The sequence below is a fragment of the Octodon degus genome, unplaced genomic scaffold (assembly GCF_000260255.1).
Source record: "Octodon degus isolate 3935 unplaced genomic scaffold, OctDeg1.0 scaffold00018, whole genome shotgun sequence".
Taxonomy (NCBI): domain Eukaryota; kingdom Metazoa; phylum Chordata; class Mammalia; order Rodentia; family Octodontidae; genus Octodon; species Octodon degus.
In genome coordinates this window covers 19,105,120-19,126,553 of record NW_004524594.1, presented here as the reverse complement: position 1 = coordinate 19,126,553, position 21,434 = coordinate 19,105,120, and the positions used below count along the sequence as shown (strand labels likewise).

At 56.4% G+C, this 21,434-nt stretch overlaps 1 protein-coding gene across 1 annotated transcript; it reads right to left on the bottom strand.

Annotated features, from left to right (window-relative positions):
- Positions 1–4,297: 4,297 nt before the first annotated feature.
- Positions 4,298–10,914, bottom strand: Fgf3 (fibroblast growth factor 3). Its single transcript, XM_004627330.1, has 3 exons — positions 10,627–10,914; positions 8,512–8,615; positions 4,298–4,681 (listed from the first exon to the last, which is right to left on the bottom strand). Exons 1-3 carry the CDS (start codon positions 10,844–10,846, stop codon positions 4,298–4,300), a joined length of 708 nt encoding a protein of 235 aa, XP_004627387.1. The 5' UTR covers positions 10,847–10,914.
- Positions 10,915–21,434: the final 10,520 nt, after the last annotated feature.

The following is a 21,434-nucleotide window of genomic DNA, read 5'->3' as shown; positions in this document are numbered from 1 at the left end:
GGCTGGCCTCAGACTCACAATCCTCCCACCTCAGCCCCCCAAGTGCTGAGGTTACAGATTGGGCCATGACACTTGGCTGGGACTCAGGCTTTACCCCCCGCACCGAGCCTTGGTCTTCCCCCCCTCCCGGAAGTGGGGGTCATCACCGCCAGCTCTTCAGGGTCACGAGGAGAGTTCAGTTTGTGATAAATGAGCCCCAGTCTTTAGCAAAACACATTAGAGCTAGGGCAGCTCGCACAGGTGATCCCTGGGATAATCCGTTAGATCCTAAACTCCCAAGCACCCAGGGTGACACAGCGGGCCGCACGAGCTGTCATCATCCCATCGTCCTTCTGTTCAGCTTCCCGGGGAAGGACAGACCTGGTTGCTTGGGTCCTTGTCATTGACTCACTCACTTCCCGAGCCTGCTGCCACCTGCTGGTTAACTGAGGTACTGCAGGCAGCGACCCGCCCAGAGTTCCCGGAGGATCCTGTCCCCCTCGCTGGTTCCCCTCGCTGTCCCCCAAGGGTGAGAGGCTTGGACCAGTGGACTCACGAGGAGACATGGCCGTGCCACCAAATTCGTTGGGAGATAATTCACAAACCTTGCGCTCACGCATTCAGGGTGTAAAACTCAACGGTCTGTGCCAGCGCGCCGGACCGTCACCAGTCTATGCCAGAGCTCAGATACCACCCAAGGGAGCATCCCTCCCATCCACATCTTGCCCCATTTCTCTAGCCCTCCTCAACTCTGCCCATCACAGATTTACTGTACATTTTTATTTTGTTTTTTTGAGTTGGAGTCTTGCTGTGTAGTTCAGGCTAGACTTGAACCCATGTAGCCCACCCTGGCCTCAAACTCCCAGAGATCCTCCTGCCTCAGCCTTCCAAATGCTAGTGTTACAGATGTGCACCACCACACCCCTCTAGTGTGTCTAATCTTTATAGCAGCTGTGGGAAGCAGGTGTCATGGTTCATATTTTACAGAGGAAAAACTGAGGCCCAGAGAAGGAGGAGGCCATACCAGCCCCACAGCCCCAGCCCCACCCTGCCCTCCACCCTTGGTGCCTGCCCTTTTGGCATCCCAGGGCTGCTCTGAGGGCCCAGTGGCCAGAATAGAAAGGTGCTTCCAGAAGGCCATCAAAGGGGACAGGTGGAGGTGACCTGGCCATTAGGTGTTGGCACCAGAGCACACAGTCCTGATTGGCCAAATGGGGAGGAGGGAGGCGGAAGAAGGGCAGATGAACGAATGGGTGGGCAGGTAGATGGAGAATTACAGCACTGCTCTCCAAAAAGATAAATATTCCTTACTTAACAGTGCTAATTTCTGTCTTGAATCTAGCCCACCCAGGGCACGGTTCCAGGGACTTCCCAGCTTACCCTCTACCTTCCCTGTGCCCCCACAGGGCTTCTCATCCTCTCCCACCCGGCCAGGTCCGCAGGCTCCCAGCGCAGCAGGGAAGAAAGGATCCTTGGTGCAGGATCTGCCCCGCGGGGGTCCCACCCCCAGCTGTGAGTAGCACCTGCCTTCCTCTGCCCCTGGCTGTGCCCCTGGAGATTCACACTGTTCATTTCTTGTGGCCTCCTGAGGAGCCTGCGTGGGATCCCCACCCCACTCCACCGAGCTCGGGAAACAGTGGAGGCTGCACTTACTGGGCTGCGGTGTTCCCGTCAGAAGGAGGAGGGTCTCATGGTACTGGCTCACCAGTGGACCCTACCTCCCACCCAGAATCTGCACCATGTCTCTCAGGGTGGACACAGTGGGGGGGCACAGTGAGCACAGAGGGGTTCAAGAGGGCATAGAGGTGCTCCAGGAACGCAGCCATGGTCCCCCATCCGACAGCTCATGACTGGGAAGTGTCCTGTCTCAGCCAGCGGGGCAGGCGGGGACCCGCTGGCCACTCCCACGAGCTCTTCTTTAGTTTTTAATTTGCTCAACAACATGCACGCATCTACTTACTTATTCATTCTCCTTTTTTATTTTTGTGGTACTGGAATTCAAACTCAGGGCCTCCACTCTGAGCTAGAGCCCTAGCCCTTTTTCCTTTGACACAGATCTCCCTAGGTCACTGCGTTGCTCTGATAAAGCTCCAACTCGTGATCTTCCCGCCTCAGCCTCCAAGGGCCGAGAGCACGTGACAGCACATGTGGCTAGGGTCACAGTCACCCTGTGCCCAGTCTTTTGTTTCCCAGTCCTGCTCCTGGCATAGTCCTCACCCGGAGTCCTTGACGGACAGAGGCCCTCCCCAGCACCCATGGCTCCTCGCCCTTGTTTCCTTCTCTCAGGGCCAGAGCATGGGGGAGGTCATAGTCCCCAACCTCTGGGACAGGTCACCCAGCCTAGAGGGCATCCTCTCATGCAGCAGAAGAGACAGCTTCCAGCTGCCACCCACCCAGGTCCCCCCAGCAGGACAGGTGGCCAGGACGAGCAGTGAGGGGACTGCGTTCTCATCCCTGGCCCCCTTTCCTTGGAGGAAACCCAACCCTTGCACCCCATTCTGTTTCCACCACACCCATGGCAGCACCCTGAAAGGCTGAGGCCCTCTGACCTCCAGGGAGCTGAACCGTCAGCTAGGGGCCTCTCCTGTCTCTCCACCATCAACCTGCAGAAATGGGGTGTCTGCCCTGGGTCTCTGCTGGTGGGCAGCCCCTGGTCCTCTGTGCTCACCTGCTCTGGCACTTTGGACAGCAGATACGGTTACCTCTCAGGCCCCAGGGCCAGAAAGCCCAAGGTCAAGGTGTAGCTGGGTGGGCTTGTTTCGTCCCTCCCCAGCTCTGTTGCTCTTCTGCTGTTCCTCGGCTTGTGGGAGCCTTGTCCCGACATGTCACATGGCATCTCTGGTGTGTGTGTGTGTGTGCCCGTTCTTTTCCATAGGACACCTGTCACATGGGAGAGCGATGGCCTCTGCATCTGTGTGACCTCATAGATCACATCAGCAGCAGTCCTGCTTCCAAATAAGGCCTCACTCATCCTGTGAACTAGGATTGAGGATGCCAGTGCACGGGTTGCAGCCCCTCACTTTCTCCCAACCCAGCCCTGAATCAGAGCTGCTCAGCTCCCTCAGGGTCAGAGACTCCCGAGGGAGAAGATGCGTTTTCTACCATCCAATCTGTCTTCTGCATCAGCCTGCAGCCCCCAGTGCCTTCCTTCCCAGGGGATGTGGCCACTGAGCTTGGATACTGCTGCATCCCAGATATGGGACTCCCAGCCGAGAGGTCACCCACCGTGCCCAGCTCCTCACCTGTGGCCCCTCTCCTGTGCACTCCTTCCAGGTGAACTCAGCCCAGGGAAAAGCTCAGTGTCTCTGCTCCTGCAGTTGCGGGGTGCGCTCGGCCCTCAGGGACTGCTGTGGGAAATCTGGCTGTCCGAGGTCAGGGCACTGTCCACCTGATGCTTGCTCAGGGCCCCGTGCCAGTTCTTCACTCCTGCTGCATTCTGGGCTGGCTCTGGGATCTCTGAGCCCAGCCACGGCAGGGAAGCAAAGAGCCTTATCCCCTGGGGCCAAGGTCATAGCCAGCAAACGCTGGGAGAGGCAGGTGCCATTCTGTGGGGAGAGATGTGGGAGGCCACGGGTGCAAGGCTGAGCCTGGTAGGTGCTCCCCTGATGGCCAGTGCCTCTCGGAAGCTCCCTCAGGCAAAGACAGGAGGTCCTGACGGCAGCTCACAAAGGTAGGGAAGGAAGGGCGGGGGGAGGAAGGCTGTCTTCAGAGCCTGTGACTTCCGGAGGAAGGGGTTTGTTGCAATTCTAGTGCTAGGCGAACTGCTTTTTCCTTGCTGTCTTTGTCCACACTTGTCCATCAGACACACCCAGGGACTCACAAACACATCTGTGTGCATGCACACACACAGCGCACATGGGCACAAACGCACACAAGCACACACACATGCATCAGCCTCTTCTTTCTGTGCAACCTACTGGTTTCAACCCCAGGGGCCTCTGCAGCCCAGCACCCCAGAGCTCAGCCTGACCCCCAACGTCAGAGCTACCACCCCAGCGAGCAACAGTGAAGTTCCACACTGCCTTCAGTCTGCGTCAAATGCAGCAAATGACAAGGTAGAATAAAATACTTTAATACTCCCAGTACATGGTCCCCCACTGTCACTGTCTGCCCCAGTGAGCTGCTGCTGGAACTTCTCTGGCGGCAGAACCTCAGGTGTCGTCTGCCAGCTCTGGCCACTCATCCACGGGACCCCTGGCATTTAGTAGTGTTCCGTGGGGCCTCAGCCAGGGCCCCTCGATTGGAATCCCAGGCTGCAAAGGTTGAAGCAGTGGCTGCATCTTGGGGCTCAGGCCCTGCGAGTCCCACTGTCGCCAGCTCAGAGGCCCGTGGTGGGCCCAGTACGCAAGGGCTCCCGGGCCCGGCGGCCTCCTGGGCCCTGCTTCTTCTGGTGCCGCCGCCGGGACTGGACACCTTTGCCCGCGGCCTGTACCGGGCTGCTCTGGAGCTGCCGCACCAGCTCGTGGTCCCTGTGGTCCAGCACGCGGGGCAGGAACAGGGAGGACTTCTGTGTACGGCGGGTCTTGAAGCCCCTGCGGGGCCGGCCCTTGCCGTTCACAGACACGTACCACAGTCTCTCGGCGCCCGGCTGCCGCCGTGCTCCAGGCCCGCTGGGCGCCGTGCGGTACAGGCGCGACGCATACGTGTTGTATCCTAGCTCATGGATCCGCTCCACGAACTCGCACTCGGCGCTGTAGTGCTCCTGTGGGAAAAGATCACGGTCAGTGGCTGCAGCAGGCCACACTGACACGGGGAAGACAGGACACCTCTTTCCGCTCCACCACGGCCGCCGACACACGTGGCTTCACCTGCCCCATGTGTCCTCTGCAGGTTCGAGCACACCCACAAGACTCACCGCCCCGCCCTCCTTTCTGGGACTCCAGCCCTTGGGGCTCCTCTGAGGACACCAGGTCGGGGTAGGTGGGTGCCTGCCGGTTCCCCAGCACAGGAACCCTTGGGATTGTCTGGAGCAGAGATCGGGTCTTCCCAACCCTGGGGCCCTTGATAGCTACCAGCTTCAGGAAACTGACATGTGGACAGAAGAAGAGGATGGAACCCCAGAGCTCTGCCGAAGAAATCGCCAGAAGAAAACGAAAGACCAGGGTCGGCGTTTCACTATAGTCCCCGGCACTCGGGAGACAGGAGGACCGAGTAGGCCCAGCAGTTCCAAGACAGCTTGGGCAATACAGTGAGAGCCAGTGGCAAAAAGAGGGGCAGGGACAGGAAGGGAGACCCTCCAAAAGAGGGAGGGAAGGGGACACAGCCAGGTTTTCTGAGCCTGGTTTGCCATTAAATGCTGAATCAGGTCCAGCCCTGATCACTGCCCCCCCCCCCGAGAGTCGCCATCTTGGTCTGCAGGTCCCTGTCCTCAGGCTGAAGGTGTTTACAGATACTAGGAGCCTGGCGGGAGGGACATGTTCAATGTCACAGCAGACTGCTCTTAGAGTGAGAACAGTGGTGGGCCTTCATCACACACAGGGACACTAAGGATGCTGTCATTAGAGACTCACAGGGCTGTGCCAGGCCTCGAGTAGAACAGGGGGTGGTGAGGGGGGTGTCTGCACCCTCTCAAATGTGCAAACTCCAATCTCCAGAGCCCCCAAGGCCTTGCCATGGGGCTTCCTTGCAGGCTCTAGTGTGGACATTACCGCCTAGATAAGCAACCGCAGTACACAGGTACGAACACCAAGGCCCAGGCTAGTGCCAGCCCCCTCTCTCCCCAAATCCCAGAGGATGTGATACTGCTGTGGCCTGGTCTGACTGCACAGAAGGGCCCAAGGCTGTCTGGGAGCGAGGGTGGGTCCAGGCACACTTTGCTGTGTGGACACCTGCCTCTCATGTGGGGCCATGACAAAGCCAGCGGCTGAGCCAACACTTCTTCCTGGTCCCCCAGTCCTGGGGCCAGTTGCCTTCTGGGGCCAGGGAAGTGTTTTTCACAGGGATACTTGGGGGGTGACTGACACAGACTCATCATCTCAAAGAGCAAGGGGCTCAGGCACCCAGGGGAGCAATTTGGAGGTGGGAGACACAGGCACTCGCTTGTACCTTGGAGTCAGGTATGGCCTAGATGGCTGGGAAGACAGTGTTGGCTTAGGTGCCAGAGGTCAGCTTCCAGAGCAGCTGGGTTGAGACTCCCCACAGGGACAGTTCTCCATGTCCATCCGGACACATTGTCCCACTACATCCTTTGCTCCAAAAGTCCCTTCCCGGAGACACTTCTACCCCGTGAAGTAGATTCAGAGACACCTTGCAGGTGAGGTGACATTTAGGGAGTCATAGGAAGGGGTGGAGGAGAGAAGTATCCAGGTAGGGATAATAAGCAGATGAGACACAACCTGTCTGGAAAATTGAGAGGTGCACCAGAACTAGAGTAAGGCAAAGCTGCAAGGCAACAGAAGAGGCACCTGAGCTGCTCTTCTACGGGTGGGGTGGGCACTAGGTTATTGGGGGATATGAGCAGATTTACTTTTTCAGGAAGGTTCCCTGAGTATGTGCCTAGCAGATCATGTCACAGTGTAAGGGCCAGAGAACTGACTGAGGAGAAAGGGATGGATACTGGATCGTGGGTGGGTGGGTGGATTGATGGATGGATGGATGGATGGATGGATGGGTGGATGGGTGGATGGGTGGATAGGTGGATAGGTGGATGGATGGATGGATGGATGGATGGATGGGTGGATGGATGGATGAGTGGATAGATGGAAAGGGAGGAAGGTAGGAAGGAAAGTAGAGGGAGGGGAAAGGGAAGAAAAGCAAAGTAGAAGGAAAGGAAAGAAGAAAGGCTGTCTGGTAGGATGGGTACCTGGGTGGATGCGTGGATGGATAGGTGGATGGATACATGGATGCATGGATGCACGGGTGGATCCATGAATGGGTGAGTGGATGCATGTACAGGTATATGGGTGAGTACAAGGATAAGCTGGAGGACAGAGACATGGCAGGCCAGCCACTGGGTCCCAAGGCTATTACAATGTTCTGGTGGAAAGGGAGAAGAGCTTGTGTTATAAGGGTACTGGCCTCTGGGATAAGGTAGAGGGGAGATTTGGAGAAGCCTGGATGTGGGGTGGTCCTCCATGGCTCTCAGAGAGAGATCAGGGTAGTATGGCCATGGGAGAGGAAAGAAGGGCTAAGAGTAAGGACTGGGGCACTCAGCCTAAGGGCAAGGAGGTGGGAACAGCTCTCCCAGGCAGCTCAGAGCAGGTAGGTGACAAGGGACTTGTCCCCCAGTATCACACGGCGGTGAGGATTTCTCTGCTCTATACTCTGGAAAATTCCACAGTAGCCTCATTGTCCTATGGAAGGTCTGAGAGTCCTTTAATACACTTTTCCTCCAAAGCTTGGGCTATTAGCTCTCAAGGACAGAAGCCAGAGGTGGTCTTTGACTCTCTGAGATGCCCCCATCAGGAGGAGATGGTAGAAGACCTGAACTTGTCCCCTGAGTGGACTTCCTACTCTGCCCTGTGACATTCTACAGTAGCATAGGATGCCTCCCCTATGGATGAGAAAGCGGGAGACATCACTGGAGGCCACCAAGCCCTTCCTGGGTTCTCTCATCCCAAAAGGGAAGAGCAATTGGGGGAGTCAATTTCAAGACTTGGTCACCTCCCCTCAATTCTACCAGAGACCTAGGGCTTTAGGGATCCAGAGAGCCTCAGCCTACCTCAAGAAAAATAGAGACCTAACCCTGGGCAAAGTATTCTTATAAACACAAAAGGGGCAGGGGCACCAAGGGACCTGCAGAGAGGCCCATGCCATGAGCTCTTGGGTCTATATACAAAGTCTAATGCTTGGCCCTGGACCTGAGAAAACATATGCTAGACCACACCCATGGCTGCATCATCTAGGTTTCATGAAGCTCGAAACTCTCATTGTCTAGGGGGGCAGCAGCCGTAGGGGCTCACAGTCACTGGCTGGGGATAGCAAATTTCCTACTTCTACAGTGGCTTCTTGGGCACTGCTGATGTCCACAGGATGACAGAATCCTTTCTGACCAGGTGGGGCCCAGGCACTGCAGAGTCTGTACCTGGAGCCCTTCTCACATCTTCCTGGTTTTTTCTTTTTCTTTTTTTTTTTTTTGGCAGAAGCAGGGATTGAACTCAGGCCCTCACACTTGCCAGGGAAGTGCTTATTCTACTGAGCCATTTCCCCAGCCCCTGTTCCTGTTTTTTTCCTAAGTCTTCCCAGCCTGGGGAGAAGAGAGGATGAACCCACCCAGCTGCCTCACCCAGGCCAGCTCTGCTGAAGAGCTCTTCAGCAGAAGAGCTTCTGCCCTTCCCTTTACTCTCAAGTTCCCTTGGGTCCATTTATTTTGGGTACAGTTTGAGAGGTCATCTTGTCTCTGTTCTCAAGTCAGCTTCTAGAAGGGTGATAAAAATGATAAGATTTGGGGGAGATGTGCCCAGATTAGGATGTATCCAACCCTGTTTGATCCTCCCCAAGTCACACCCTCGGGCTGTCTCCCATGGAAGCACCCAGAGCTTTGGGTGTGATTCAAGGGCTTCGGAACCCACATACTGCAGAGATTGGACTCACCGAAGCATAGAGCCGTCCCCTCCTGTTCATGGCCAAGTACCGCCCAGAGAAGAGCCCCTTGATGGCCACAACGCCCACTTCCACAGCTGTAATCTCCAGGATACCTGAGAAGAGTCAGGAAGGCTCGTCATGACCACAGAGGTGAGGGATGAGCTTGGTGGGTTGCACCCAGGATCTGGACAGGAAGGGCACGCCACGCCCAATGGGTGGGCTTGGGAGTTCAGAGAGAAAGAAGGCACTGGACAAAACTTGGAGAGGGGCCTTGGGGTGGCTGCTCCCAGGACAGTAATTCAGACCTGGGAGAAAGATCCTGAAATGAACACAAACCCACGCTATCTCTGATCATGGACAAATCATGTGGCTCATGAGCCTCACGTACCCTCAAAAGCTGGTTTCCTGGGACAGACCAGCAAACAGAGCTGGCTACACCCGGGTTACTTGCACACATGGTGAGTCAGAGGAGAATCCAAACTCGCAGTGACGACGGAGCCCTGCGTCCCAAGCCTTGAACCAGATAGGGAGGGAAGACCTGGACTCTCAATGTAATCCAAAGGGTGCCCTCCAACTGCACTGCCAGTGTTTAGGGTGGGAGATGATTGTCTGGGGGTGGGGCCAAGTCTGGAGCTCCCAGAGGGGAGGCTATGCAGAGGGTGAGCCCCACCCTCTCCCAGGTGTATGCAAGAAGGTTAAATCTCCCTGATGCCTTTCCTTTCTGCACAAGAGAGCCCTCTCTGGGAAGGGTGTCCTGGTTTGCAACTTTCCAGGCAGAGCTATCTATCCCAACAGGGTAGAGGTTTAGGGGTGGCCACTAACATCCTCTTCAGGGGGTACCTAGCACCCAGCACAGCTGTAGTCCCCCAAATTGGCAAGGCTTTGCTCCAAGGCTCTGGGGTGCAGGCTGTAGGTCTTTAGAATCCGTGAGGTGAAGGTCTGGGCGGGCTCCTTAGCGCTGGCCTTGGGGACCAGCTAAGTGGGCGGCCGGCTGCTCAGCCACTCTAGCTGCACACCCTCCGCCTCTGGGCAGAGTGCCAGCACTGCACCAGGAAATCTATATGCTTTGCAACCCCGAAGGAGGCCAGGATTTGGAGCCAACCGCAGAATGTCTCCCGGGGAGGAGCACTGCCCACCGGGACCCCCTAGCGACAGCTGGTTCCCACCCTGGGCTCAGGAGGCGTCCCTCTAAAGACGCCCTCGCAGGGCTGTGGCTTTTCCCCTAGGAAGCTGCGGTTTCCACAGCCGCCTTGAATGGGCCGCAACAGCTTCCTGCGCCCCGGGGCCCGAGCGAGCCCGCTGCGTTTCAGCGGAGGACCTCCGCGGTCCTGGCCACACTCCCACGCTCCCCACGGCAATCCGTCCGGGCCTGGCTCGGCTTGTCTGCTCGCCGTCCAGCAGGAGTGCTCGCTGTGCCCAGGGCTCTGCGCTGGCCCGAGCGCCCACAGTGAGAGAAGCCAAACGCTGGAACCCGTGGACGCCTGCGGCGAGGCGGCCAGGTCGCGGTTCTCGAGGTGGCCAAGCACGCGCGAGTGTCTTGGCACGAGCAGACCCTGCCAGATGCCCCCGTTTAGCGCTCCCGACACCCCGTCGCGCGGCTCCCACCCGGTAGCTGGGAGCCCGTCTTTGCTCGAAAGTTCAGATTACAGCCAGGGAAAGACTTTCGCTGGCAGTGGCGTCCAAGAACCTAGTGTCCTTCATGCAGAGCCAGTGGCGCGGGCCGGCACCTAGGCAGCCCGCAGCCGGGAGGGCATAAGGGACGCGGAGCGCCCCGAGGTCGGCTGGGGGTGGCGAAGTCGTCATAATAATAAAGAAAATGGTAAATCCCTCGTCTAGCTCCTTCTCTCCGGCAAATTCAAACGGCTTAAATTTGTCAGAACCGCCAAACGAAGTCGAGCAAGGAGCCGGTGGTGGTCACCTACTGCGCGAACCCTCGGAGGATCCGGTTAGGCGGGGACCCCTCCTGGAAGGGACTCCCTCCCCCAATCTTCTCTGATCCTGGCGCAGCTTTTCCGGACGTTGCTGCGGACCTGCGTCCCCGGGGGTCGCCCTCTGGCCGCAGAAGGCATACACCTTCGGCTCTCTGTCCCCGCTCCCGCGCCGCACCCCGCGCCTGGCACTCACTGTAGGCGCTGTTCTCCAGGCTGCCGTTGACGCGACCGCTCGGGTGCAGCTGGAGGTGGTACTTGGTGGCGCAGTAGAGCTTGCGGCGCCGGGGCGCCCCTCCTAGGTGCTCGTAGACACCGCCGCGGCCGCCCGCATCGCGCCGCAGCCGCGCTCTGGGGTCCGCGGCGGGCCAGCCAGGCTCCAGCAGGCTGAGCAGCAGAAGCCAGATCAGACCCATCGTGGCATCGCGCCCGCCCCGCGGCGGCTGCAGGCCAGCGCGGTGCCCATGGAAGGCGCGGCGGTGCGGACCGCGGGAAAGTGGGGAGACGGGTGGGAGGAGAAGGGAGGGAGAGAGGGAGCGAGGGAAGGAAAGAGAAGAGGGGAGAGAGAGAGAGAGAGAGAGAGAGAGAGAGAGAGAGAGAGAGAGAGACTGATTTTAATTTTCACCCAGGAGCGGTGAAATTTCCGTGGCTGCGCAAAGCTCTCAAAGAAAGGACGGGTCTGCAACAAAAGGCCGACGCGGTCCCCAGGCGGAGGCTCGGGAGGGGCGGGAGTCCGGCGGGTGGGGACCCCGGCGGGGCGCGGGGCTTAGGCCGGCGCTGCCGGTACACACTCCCCCCCAGGCGCCGCCGTCGAGCCACGGCTCCCTCGGCGGTGCGCCCCGCGCCCCCGCACGGCCTCCGCGCTCTGAAAGGTCCCTCGCCTGCCCCTCCCCCGCCTCGCCCCCGCCCCCAGACCAATTATGCCTTCGAAAATTATAGACCGAGGCCTCGAGGCGGCTGCCCCAGGCCCTGTCACCCCCTCCCGCCCCCCATCAATCCCCCTGCACAATGGGGCCGCCGATGACTGATGTCCGCGAAAACGACTTGCGGGGAAGTGGCGCTGACAAACGCCCATTAAAGGCGGTGCATAATGAAGGGGCCCGCGCAGTGTGGCGGAGGGGAGGTCTGGGCGCGGGCGCGCGTGGGGGACCTCGGCTTGTGGTTGCACTGGGCGATTCCTGCAGGAGTCGGGGCGCTGAGCTCAGCCTCCTCAGGCGGGAGGTGGATGTGGCGGGACCGCCGGGCCGAAGTGCCTTATCGCGTGTCGCTCCCTGGCCGGGCAGACCCGCTGGCACGCAAGCGCCAGATTTGCGTCCTTCGGGTGGGCAGGAGGGTCCTGACCTGGCGGTATCCAGAGAGCTCTGGGAGTTAGGAAGAGGGACAAAAGAACCAGAGAAGTGGGCACAGATCAGAGAGCCCCGGGGCAGGTTGAGCAAGACTGCGGTGGGAAAAGCGGGGAGAATGAGAGCAGGAGAGAGGCAAGAATGTATATGAGAAAGAAGAGCGAAGAGAGAGAAGGAAAGACAGGCAGAGACCCCAAGGCAACGCCAGAGAACCCTCGGGAAGCAGGGGCTGTCAGGTTGCAGCATAGAAGGAGGAGGAGAGCAGAAACACCCCCAGGGCAGGGCGGTATCCACCTGGTACTGCCCAAGGCAGTGGTGTGCTGCCTGCGGTTGTCCTGTGGGGACAGCATACATCTCAGGGTGTCCTTAGGCAGACGGCTCCAGGTAGTGCTGAGAAACCATCTTCACTCCCTTCTCTTGCTTCCCTGGCCTCTCTGCCCTTGAGGTCCCCTGACCAGCAGCCCCCAGGATACAGGTGAGTAAGCTCCAGCAAGGGGACTCCATAGGGATCAGGGGTCTAGGGTTTGGCCTGGTCCTGAGGCAGCTGCGGTGGCAACCCTGTCCCTTCCATCTGGGTCTGGATTTGGAATCCTGGGTTGTGCGCAAGATCCCAGGGCACCCCTGTAAGCTACCGGAGATAGCATACCATGGAGACATCTCCAGCCACCATGACCTGACACCAAGGGCAGCCTGTGATCATTGAGCTCACTTCAGCATGCTCAGGAACCGAGTGTCCCCAGAGGTGACCACTGCCAGCCGTCACCCGGCACCTCAGTTCTGGCTGAGGTCTGTGCAGTCACTGCCCTAGGGCTGGCTGATGAGAGCCCTTGATCAGCCTGAAGACCACAAGTTGTTAGAGCCTCAGACTCTAGCAGGGATGGAACTCACTTGACAGGGGACAGAGGACAGGGTAGGGACACATCAAGAGAGGATGTTACTTAACAAGGCTCCCTGGCCTGGAACTTGCTGGATACTTGAACTTTCTAAGAGAGCACAGAGGATTCATGGAGGAGCAGTATCCATACCCTAAGCACTGTTTGCTCTACTTCAGAGTCAGCTACCTCCCCACTGTGGATCTAGACGAGAAAAGAGATGGAAAGGAACGGGAGGACAGGGCTTCCTGCTCTTCAGGCCAAGCTCCTCCTAGTTAGTGGCCCCTAGAAGACTGGAAGGAGACAGAAAACGAGTGGAAGCAGTCTGCCCTCCCACTCCATACCTGGGCCCCCTATATTCCCTAGGGAGCCCTGACACTGGTCTCTCTACTCTTCCCTCTGGGATCAGTCTTTGGCCCTAGAACCCAGGATGGGTCAGGGCCCAGGGTGGCTCCCCCCAAAGGAGGAAAGCTCCCAAGAGCAGGGGGTACTACTGGGTCCATTCCCTGCTGCTTGCTGATATGTTAGGATGTAGGCACCGTGGCCTCAGTGCTCCCCATGGGTCCTGGCTCACTGCACATCCTTTATTTGGTGGCCTCTCTGAGACAACAAAGCTCCTGGGCAGGTAGCCTCCTCTGGGCCTCAGGAAAGCCTCTCACTGGCCCTCTTGTGCCCCAATACCCCTGAGGATAGAAGTTGCCTTCATCCCTCCAAGACATAAGCTTTAGTGTTAGGGGGACTGCTGACATATTCCTGTGCCCCCAGCCTACTTTCCACAGCTCCCCAACATAAGACTGGGTTCACCCACCCAGTGAAGCTTCCTTTCCTTGCCTAGCCTCCCAGGCCCAGGAGGCCCCAGGACCCGCCCTGTGCTGATCACTTGCTTCCCAAGTGTTGGCTGCTGCCAGGGTCTAATAAGCCTCTTCCAGACCTGGCCAGGTTTTCCCAACCTGGTCCGTGTCTCTTCCTACCAGTACCAGGACCACACTAGTTCTGGGTGACCTAAAATACCTAACACGAGCTAGGTGTGGTGGTGTGCACCTATAATCCCTGGTTTTCAGGCCCAGAGAGATAGCTATGCTGAACGCTTTCGCAGGACAATACCCAGCTCATACTGTGTCCATGTCTCATGTAGGATGTCATTTGTTTTGGTGTCCTTCTGAACGAGGTAGCAATGGACATGTTTGGACACATTTATCTGTCTGTCTGTCTGTCTGTCTGTCTGTCTGTCTGTCTGTCTGGCTCACCCTCCTCCCTTCTCTCCCCCCTCTCTTTACTTCCTCCCTCTCTGTCTCCTTCCATCTCCTCTCTCTCCTTCTTTCCTTCTTGTAATAGGATTTGAACCCAGGACCCTCACACTGACCTACATCCTTAGCTCTTTTTCATTTTTTTCTTTTGAAGCAGGGTCTTACTAAACTGCTAAATTACCTAAGCTGGGCTCATCCCTGTACTCTTCCTGCCTCAACCACCCAGAGTGCTAGGATTGCAGGCTCAAGCCACCACACCTGGCTCCTCGACATGTCTCAGTGGGCTTTTTGAACTTATTAATGGACATTGTCACACATACAGTCAATGTCCCACTGGGCACTGCAGTGCTGGGGCAGAGGTTACAGTGGGGACAGGAAGAGTCTAGACAAGGCAAAAGTGAAGGCAGGCACTGTAGGCAGCAGGAAGAGCCAGGGCAGAGGCTCCAGTTCTTGGGGAACTTGAGGAAGTGCAAGGTGAGGGTTGAGGATCGAGTGGGGGAGTGATGTTCAGGGGGAGGGAGTGTCCAAGTCAAGTGAGGATGTTGTCGTCACCCCAAAGACAAGGGTAGCTGTGCACGCTCAGACAACGTGGAAGGACACAGTGCAGGTAGTGGGCAGCGCCCCCTTACTGGTGGCCAGAGAGCTGTTGCCAGGACATCATGGTGGATGCGGGCCGGGGTCTTGTGTGGGAGCCATCCTCAGCTCAACAGTGGGTTGGAGGGCTTGAGGCTGCTGAGTCAGAGGTCGCTATGCACCCAGCCCCTGCTCCTTCCTGAGCTCGCTCACCGCCCACCTGCGCTGACCGAGGAGGCCGCACTGCATGGTGGCAACATCCCTGCAGGGCCCCGGTGGCTGCAAAACTTCCCTCACTCTGCAATCAAGGGAGCTTGGGAAACCACATCTTAGGGGCTTTGATTTGATTTGTCGGGAGTGTGGGGCTGGGAAAGAGCAGGGCCAAGAGCTTTGGGTCCCCAGAAACTGCCTGTTCCCTTGGCGATGTGGTCCATGGAGCTGCCCTGCAAAGCATCCATTAGGAGGAAATGAGTCCCTGTGGCTTGGCCATCCATGGCCGGTCATGAGGCCCCATGAGGTCACATGGGCCCAGCAGAGCCAGGCCAGTGGACTTAGCCCCTTTTCCACAGTGGATATGAGAGCCACAAAGCAGCCACACTGCCAGTGCCCCAAGAGCTTTTTCATGCATGGATCCCACCCTAGTTCTCTGCCTGGCCTCCTGCCCAAAGCCTGTGCAGCATGGTGCTGGATTATAGTAGTGTGGGGTCCCTCAGGAGGCTAGGAGCACTCACTGTGCCTGGAAGAGAGAGTTGCCGGGTGCTGTGACACAGGCCCTGTGGGGACATGGGGTTTCTGGTAATGGGTCAAGATAACAGGCTGCAGGTGGGGCAGTAAGTAAGTGGAAAGGGACCAGGGGGTGGGGACATAGGAATGGCACAGGCTGCTTTTGTGGACATGCCTCATGTCCACAGCTCTTCCTTGAGCCAAGCTGACTGGCATCAGTGGAAAGAGTGGGGTGCATTGGCTGCCTCCCCTCCCATCACACCCACAGGACTGGGACACAGGTGTTGCCAGGGGTGTTGAGTTGTCCCTCAGATTCACAGGCTTTAACCTGAGCCCCTGGACCTCAATTGTGGGCTTGCAGATAGCTGTAAAGGTGCTGTCACCCTTGAGGGTCACACTAAAGTGAAGTCACGGGGGTAACCTGAGCCAATGTGCTTGGGGGAGAAGGGAAGTATGGACATGGACATGCACAGGGATGACCACAGGAAAATGAGGAGAGAGGGCATAGCAGGAATCAGACCTCCTGCTCTCTGCACAGGGCCAGTAACTGTCTGCTGTGGAGCTACCCACCTGCGGCGATCTATCATGGCTCCCAAAGCCCAGAGAGCACCCAACTCTCCTGCCTTTCCCGCTCAGCCTCTGGATGGTCCTCAGAGAGTGTTGCTGTGTCCACAAACACAGCTCTGGCTGCTGCATGCACTGGTGATCTGGATGGGCAGTGGGCAGAAGGCAGCGGCTCCATGCTTTTCAGGTCCTCATGGATGCCACACTGAACAGGCACTGTGGGGTGACCTGCACTGTGTAGCTACAGATAAGGAGACAGAGTGGTCTGGCAGTGGGACAGTTTCATGGGCAAGTGGACAGTGGGCACTGGCCCCAGACATCCCACTCTTGACCATGCTGGCTGCCTGCTATGTGGCCCTATGCCAGGCACCAAGGGGGGTGGGGTACAAAAGGCCTGTAGCTGTCCTCAGTCTGGTGGGGAGGCAAAAAGCAGCTAACAGTGTCTGCCACTTTGCCCCTAGGAGGCCCTTGTTCCCTCCAGCTTCTATCTAAAAAATTTCTTCCTTTGCAGTTCAGCTTGGGGTCTCATAAGAGCCAGAGAGCCAGGGAACAGCCCAGGTGCTCCTCGATGGGAGAGATGCCGAACACACTGTCCATCCACATAATGCTGCTGAGTCACGAAAAGAAGGTTCTGACCCGCAGGGAGCTCAAAACACCACACTTGGCCAAGAGGGAAAACAGTGGGTGACATCATTTATATGAAATGCCCAGATCAGGAAAAGGGACAGAAACAGAACATCCCCTGGGGACAAGGACGGATGAGACAACTGCCCATAGAGATGGTTTCTTCACGAAAGGATGAAAAGGTTTCAAGATGGTGTTTGCGCATGCGATGACTACACAACTCTATGTGCATACGTGGGCCTCTTCCCCCTGGGTTCCACTCCTGGGGAGTCAGCCAATTGCAGACGGGAAACATTTGGGAAAGAGACTGCACCTGTGCTGAGCACATACAATCTTTTTCTTGTCATTAGTCTCTAAACAGTGCAGTGTAACCATTACTTGCGCAGCATTTGTACTGCCTTGGTTACTTTCTTTTATTCTTGGTACTGGCAGTTGAGCCCAGGACCTCCGGCGTGCTAGACCAGTGCTTTCCCATCCCTTTTGAGAAGTTTCACTGTCTTGCCCAGGCTGACATCAACTTTCAATCCTCCTCCCTCGGGATCTGTAAAGTGTGTCCTGCCGCTCTCTGAGACTGAGCTGAGTTATTCTGATGTAGCACTGTCAGTGGGGTTCACACATAGGGCAGATGCGCAGAAGGTTCTGGAAGATGATGTGCAAGCCATAACAGGAAAGAAGCATGGAGGCTGGGGCTGTGACACTTATTTCCTTTGTCTGATTTGGCTAACTTGATTTGTACCGCGCACAGGCATTACCGTGACAGTAGGAGTCAGGGTGCAAGGAACGCTCAGTGAGCTCCTCAGCTGGGCATCTGTGCCTAAAGGGGACCACGCTGGTTCCTCACGCATCAATACCGGAAGTGCAGGGCTACCCACGTGTACCACAGTTGGCTCTATTTTATTTTATTTATTTTTGGGGGGCTTCATTTTAATCAGGGCATCTTCGGACAAACAAGAGCCCCTCCCTGATAAGCTAAGTGAGAAGCAGTACTTGGCTTGGGGAGAGTCCAGGACCCCTGTCCCCTACACCCCTCTTCACATTACACAGTAAAACTCCAAGATACACATCCATTTCCACCTCGGGCACAGACACGTGGATAGGTAGAAGGAAGCCTTAAGCAAAGCCCTATTTGACTTTAGGCGGGGGATGTGGGGCCTGCTTAAGGCCTGCGCGTGGAGCTAATTGCCCCTGACACTGCTTCCTCTTGAATTTTATTTTATTTTTTTTAGGTTGTCAGGTATTTTGTTTTTTTAAAATTTATTTATTTTTATTGAGAAATAAATGTGAATGAGACAGTTTCACCACTGATTAATAGGACAGTTTTGATAATCAATACACTGTACATTGTTATCTTCTTAGTGGTTATCCATAGTACAAGAAGCAGACAGGATATTCTGTCCAAACACTGTTAGTACACCTCTTTCTTCTTTCCTCTTGAATTTTAAATGCTTCAGCCACCAACTATGGGCCAGTGCCTGGAATTCACAGATCATCCTCAGGCTGGTGGGTGGTCCCCTCACTGGGCCATCGACAGGTGCTGAGTGTCTTTCCAGGGCTGACCACACGCATACAAAATGTGTCTCACAGTGACATTTTTTGGGGGAGGCAGCCCACCAACCAGCTCACAAAACTTTCCCCAACACAATCTGGACGGTTCTCTGGCTCTCTTTCTCTGGAGAAAAGCAGGCCCATAATCCAAGTCAAATATCCTGACCTTTGACTCCCTCGAGGTACTCTTGGTGTGAGAGTCCTTTGGGATGTAGTTCTGAGGCTGGCTGGCTTCCAGTCTGTCTTCTCCTCTGTCCCTGAAGCATCTGATCTCACCTGGGAGGGAAAGGGCTGCCCTCCTCCTGCAGCCATTGCTGCCTTGGACCCTGCAGGGGTCTTTAAACCTCGTCCACCTGATCTGCAGCAGGGGTGACCGGGGGCTCTGGGGCTGCAGCTGGGGGAGATGTAGCCCAATAAGGTCTGAACTAGAAAAGAAAAATCCACCTATGCCTCTTTCTGCAGCTACTCTCTACACATGAGGGGTCCTAGAAGGGACTGGGGAGCAGGGGTCTCCAGATGGAGCCCCCAAGAAAAGCAGAAGAAGCTCTAGCCAGGCCTGGACTTAGCCCCACTGCCTAGTGGCATTTGTGTCCTCTGCCACTGTGAAGCCCACCTCTGTAAAGCTGTGATATTCTCAGCTACATTTTGTTCACTGGTGCTGACCTTCAGGTTTTCTTGGGACAGGACCAAGCCACATTTTGACAAGTCACCACTGTGGCAGAGAAACACAAGTTCCGTATCTCAGTGACATGCTTGGTGCTCAGAGCACAAGATGGACAGCCTGGCTGGGTTGTCCACCTTGCCCTGTCCTTGCTAAGGCATCCTGGGCATTCCTTTACTGATTGGGGCCCTTTCTTTGACGTCAATGCACAAACTTTTTTGGTTTGATAGCAGCTTTGTTGAGATAGAATCCATATTCCATGCAATTCACTCATTTAATCTGTATAGCGTAGGGTGGGCTTTGCATGGTCACAGGCTTGTGTAGCCAGCCCCACTGCCTGCTTTGAAAGCTTTTATTACCCCCCACCCCCATTCCTCTCTGCCCATTAGCAGTCTGTCCCTCTTCTTTGCCTGTATGCATCTGCTTGCTTTGGACACATTACATAATGACCACGTGATAGTTAATCTGCATGGTCAACTTGATTGGCTTGAGTGACACCTAGGTGAGTAAAGCAGGAGTCTGGGTATGCCTGGGTGGGTGACAGGGATGCAGCCTTGGGGTCTTACTTAGTGCCTGGCCCTTATTCTCTGGTTCTTCCCCTACTCTCTGCTTCCAGGGTGCCATGAGGGGAGCAACTTTGCCACTGACCCCTTCCTGCCATGCACGAGGTACCTGCCTGGGAGCCATAAACCAAACCCTTTGAAATAGAGACAAAATAATCCCCTCCTTCTTTAAATTTCAGGTGTTGAATATTCCATCCCAGCAACACAGAGCTCATGCAAACCATACAATGCAGAGTCCTGTGCAGCCAAAGAAAGCATACCTTCCCCTCTCTAGCACCCACCTTGGTGCTCATCACCACCCGTGGATGGTGGGCTGCTGTCCTGACTGCCGCCACGGCCACTCCTTTGGAGCCATACTACGAAGACCTTATAGAAGCTCTGGGGAGGCTGCCTGCTTCACACCAAGCTGCCAGACTCCCCGAGGAAGCTCGTGAGCATAGCCAGAGCCCTCTGTCCTCACCACCCAAGCCCTAAAGTCTGCCTGCTGAGACCCAGCAGGTCCCACATTGTACCCTAGCTGGCTTCTCCAAGGACAGGGCTCTGTGACCCACACAGGATGGGTCAGGAGCCACAGTGGTCTCCAGCTCCTCCTCTGGCCTCCACTGCCCAAATCCTGGGAAGGGGTGGGGCAGTGCAACCTCCCCCAGTTTGTACATCGGATGAATGGCACCACACAAGTGCGTGAGGCCAGCACCCAGCAGGGTGGGCACAAGGAGGTACACTACGGGGTGTACACACCCATACTCCTGTTTTACTAATCCAGGTGCCACTCAAGCAAATCAAGTTGACAATCCAGATTAATGGTCACATGATCCGTTATGCACAATGTTCAAAACAGGCAGATGCATATAGGTGGAATGGAAGGTTAATGAGAAGAGGGAGAAGCTGCTAATGGGTGGAGAGGTGGGGGAGGAATAGAAACTTTCAAAGTGGACAGTGGTGATGGGTACACAACTCTGTGACTGTAACGTGGCTTCTCTTCTCTCTTCCCTCCCTTCCCTCTTTACTTCCTCTCTGGACCCTACTGTACCTGCATCACCTCCAAGGACATAGCCCATGTGTGTGTAGTGGGTAGCGGGTCTTATGGTCACAGGTGCCACTGCCTTCAGACAGCAAATCCAAGTCTGCTGGTGCCACCAGCTGAGCCTACCGCATGCAGGCCTCTCCGCAGTGGGAACCCTGGGCAGGGACTGGCTATCTCCAGGGCTCCCTTGGGGCTCCTGGAACACCTCAGAAGATGAGATATGCCATCTCTTTGTCCCTTGGGGGTCAGCCTCAAAAGGCCACAGGGTAGCCACCAAGTTCCGGGCATAAATCTCAGAGCAGGAAAGTGTGGTCATGCACCAACAAGGCCAGGACTTTGTGAAACAAACAGAGTGGCTTCTAAGCAAGAAAGGACAGGAAGTGCCCTTGCCTAGGCTCCCTGCCTGGCAGCTCAGCCCTGCCAGCTAAGGCTGGCCCTGGAGGAGCCCACAGCCTTGGGGCTGGAGCATGCGGGCCAGGAGGAGGGCTCTCTTCTATCCCTACAGAAGGCCCCAATTCTTGGGCTTAGAACACCACCACTCTATGGATTTTGCTTTCCAGTTCTGGGGGAAGTTGTGAGATGTGGGGTCAGGGTATGACCTCTGTCCTGGGATGTGACCCCTCTGCTGCCTTGGAGGATGGGGGAGGGACAAGGAAGCCACAGCCAAAGGCATGTCCTAGGAGGTGACAGTCCAGCTCTGTCTGCTCTCAAGCCCTGAGTGCCTGAAAAGCACAGTCATCACCCTGGGAAGATGTCTGGATTCAGACTGGCTTCCTCATCACACTTGCGAGAGTCCTCAGACTTTCTGGGCAGAGGAGAGGTCCTAGAGGAGGTTTTTAGTGCCTGCGGCTACAAACCTTCTGCTGGAAAGACCTGGTAGGTGGCCACCTGCTGAGAGTGGCCACAGGAGGACCTGTTCTAACCACCAGGACCCCCCTCTGTAATCAATACTGATAGAGCAGAAAAAGAAAGACCCTTCCACCCAGAAAGGGACCACTGACCCAGCCGGAGACCACAGCTGCTGCTCGGCCACCTCCTTGGAAGTGTAGATCTTGTCACCCCAGCTGACTCTGCTTTCCTTACAGTCAGCCCCAGTGCCCAGGGCTCAGAAGGATCCACAAACTCCCAGGCAAATCCCAGCCAGCCAGCCACAGACGCTGCTGCCATAGCCACTTGTGAGACCCACATTCACGTGGACTCCCCTCTACCACCCAGGCACTGGTGGGATTCTCCTGTGGCTCCTGCCCTGTGCCCAGCGCTGACCT

Coding starts and splice junctions, on each gene's coding strand:
- Fgf3 (XM_004627330.1), bottom strand. CDS start 10,846: ATGGGTCTGATCTGGCTTCTGCTGCTCAGCCTGCTGGAGCCTGGCTGG. Junction 8,616..10,626: donor CCTGGAGAACAGCGCCTACA/GTGAGTGCCAGG, acceptor GACTCTTCTCAG/GTATCCTGGAGATTACAGCT. Junction 4,682..8,511: donor GGGGACGGCTCTATGCTTCG/GTGAGTCCAATC, acceptor CTTTTCCCACAG/GAGCACTACAGCGCCGAGTG.